This window comes from Condylura cristata, unplaced genomic scaffold (genome assembly GCF_000260355.1).
Source record: "Condylura cristata isolate star-nosed mole 26May11 unplaced genomic scaffold, ConCri1.0 scaffold00003, whole genome shotgun sequence".
Classification (NCBI taxonomy): domain Eukaryota; kingdom Metazoa; phylum Chordata; class Mammalia; order Eulipotyphla; family Talpidae; genus Condylura; species Condylura cristata.
In genome coordinates this window covers 78,463,724-78,465,206 of record NW_004567104.1, presented here as the reverse complement: position 1 = coordinate 78,465,206, position 1,483 = coordinate 78,463,724, and the positions used below count along the sequence as shown (strand labels likewise).

Genomic DNA, 1,483 nt, shown 5'->3' with positions numbered 1-1,483 from the left:
GCCCGCCTGCCCCCGCCTGCCCCACCCATCTGCCCCACCTGCCCCTGCCCAGCTTCCTCCCGGCCTCCCCGGCATCTCCCACCTCCCAGAAGCCCAGCACAGAGGCCCGTGGTCAGAATACAAGGGTGCTGTGGCCGCGAGCCGCAGCCCCGCAGGGGCCTCGAGAAGGCCCACAGGAAATGTGCCCACTGGGCCCCTCGGCCCTCAAGCCTGCCCTGGCAAGCAGGTCGCGGTCGCGGGCACATGCCGAGGCAGCACCTGCAGCTGCGAGGTTGCTGCAGAGAGGAGAGTCGAGGCAGCCCCCCTGCCCCCCAACACTCGCCGTGGAGGCACGGGCCAGCGGGTAGCTCAGGTCAAGGCACTTTGTGGCCCCACCACACGCCACCCTGGAGTTCCGGGCCCTTCTCCCCTGCCCAGCAGCTGTACTGCGCTCGGGGTTGCTCCTTTCAGCACACAAATGTGTTAGCAGACTTTCTGTTAGAAAGACATCTTTGACCCCCTTAAGCCAGTACCTGATTTCTCCACTTTGCTCCAGAAAGTGTGAGGAAGCATCAAAGACCCCAGAGAGCTGGACCTGAGAAAACACAGGAAGACGGAGACGTCACGGCACGTGGCTTCCAACTACGTTGTAAAGCAACAATCATCAAAGCAATACGGCAGTGACGTAAAACAGCTCTATGCATGAGTGGGACGGGAGTAAAGCCCGCGGCAAAAGGGCGCCTTTAACAAGTTACCCTGGAGGAGGGCACTGGGCGGCCTCCCCGAGGGCCCAAACCAAAGCCCCGAAGCCTGAGGGGACACGGCGACTGCGCTCACAGCACCCAGGGGCGGGGTCGGCAGAGAGGCGCCGTCTAGGTGGTGCCGGGGCTGCGCGGCCCTCGGAGGCCGGGTGAGCTAGGCGGAGCCCCCACTGCTGTGACTCGGATGCCAGTACGGGGACTCGACACCGAGCACTGTACCGGTCGCGGGCACACAAGCTGGCGCCCAGGACGAGGGTCCACTGCTGGAGAGCGGCGGGGTGACCGGCACCTCCAAACACCTGCCCTCACACCTCCAGGCTAAAACCGAAGGCGCTCACCTGAAGCAGGTTTAAGCGCCAGCGGGTGGAGGGGAGGCACAGGCCTCGGAGAAGGCCCGGCAGGGGGCGGCCCCGACCGGCCACGCGGCCACACGGGCGCAGCCGGTGTCAGACGCCGGGGGAGCAGACACGGGCCTCCGGGGCGCGGGACCGAGGGCCGGGCCCCACCCTGGCTCCCGGCACCGTGGCCCTCGGGCGGTGACCGCGGACGTGCCGCCCGTCCGCTTTGTACCCGCGGCCTTCCAGGACGCCCACTCTCCGCTGCTTCATGGGGTGCGAAGAGGCGCTCGGACGCTGCACCTACACGGACCACAGACATGAGGCCACAGAAGCGCCGTAGGGCTGGGCACGACCGCACCGGCCGCCCGGGACGCCCCCGGAGGCGAAGGCCGCAGAGCCCGGGCG

At 67.7% G+C, this 1,483-nt stretch overlaps 1 protein-coding gene across 1 annotated transcript in view; it reads right to left on the bottom strand.

The window, feature by feature from the left end:
- The window catches only part of AIRE (autoimmune regulator), an 11,644-nt gene extending 10,296 nt beyond the window's left edge, over positions 1 to 1,348 (bottom strand). The window contains exon 1 of the mRNA XM_012731171.1: positions 1,247 to 1,348. Coding sequence (XP_012586625.1) covers positions 1,247 to 1,348 — 102 coding nt within the window. The remainder of the gene's footprint in view (positions 1 to 1,246) is intronic.
- Positions 1,349 to 1,483: the final 135 nt, after the last annotated feature.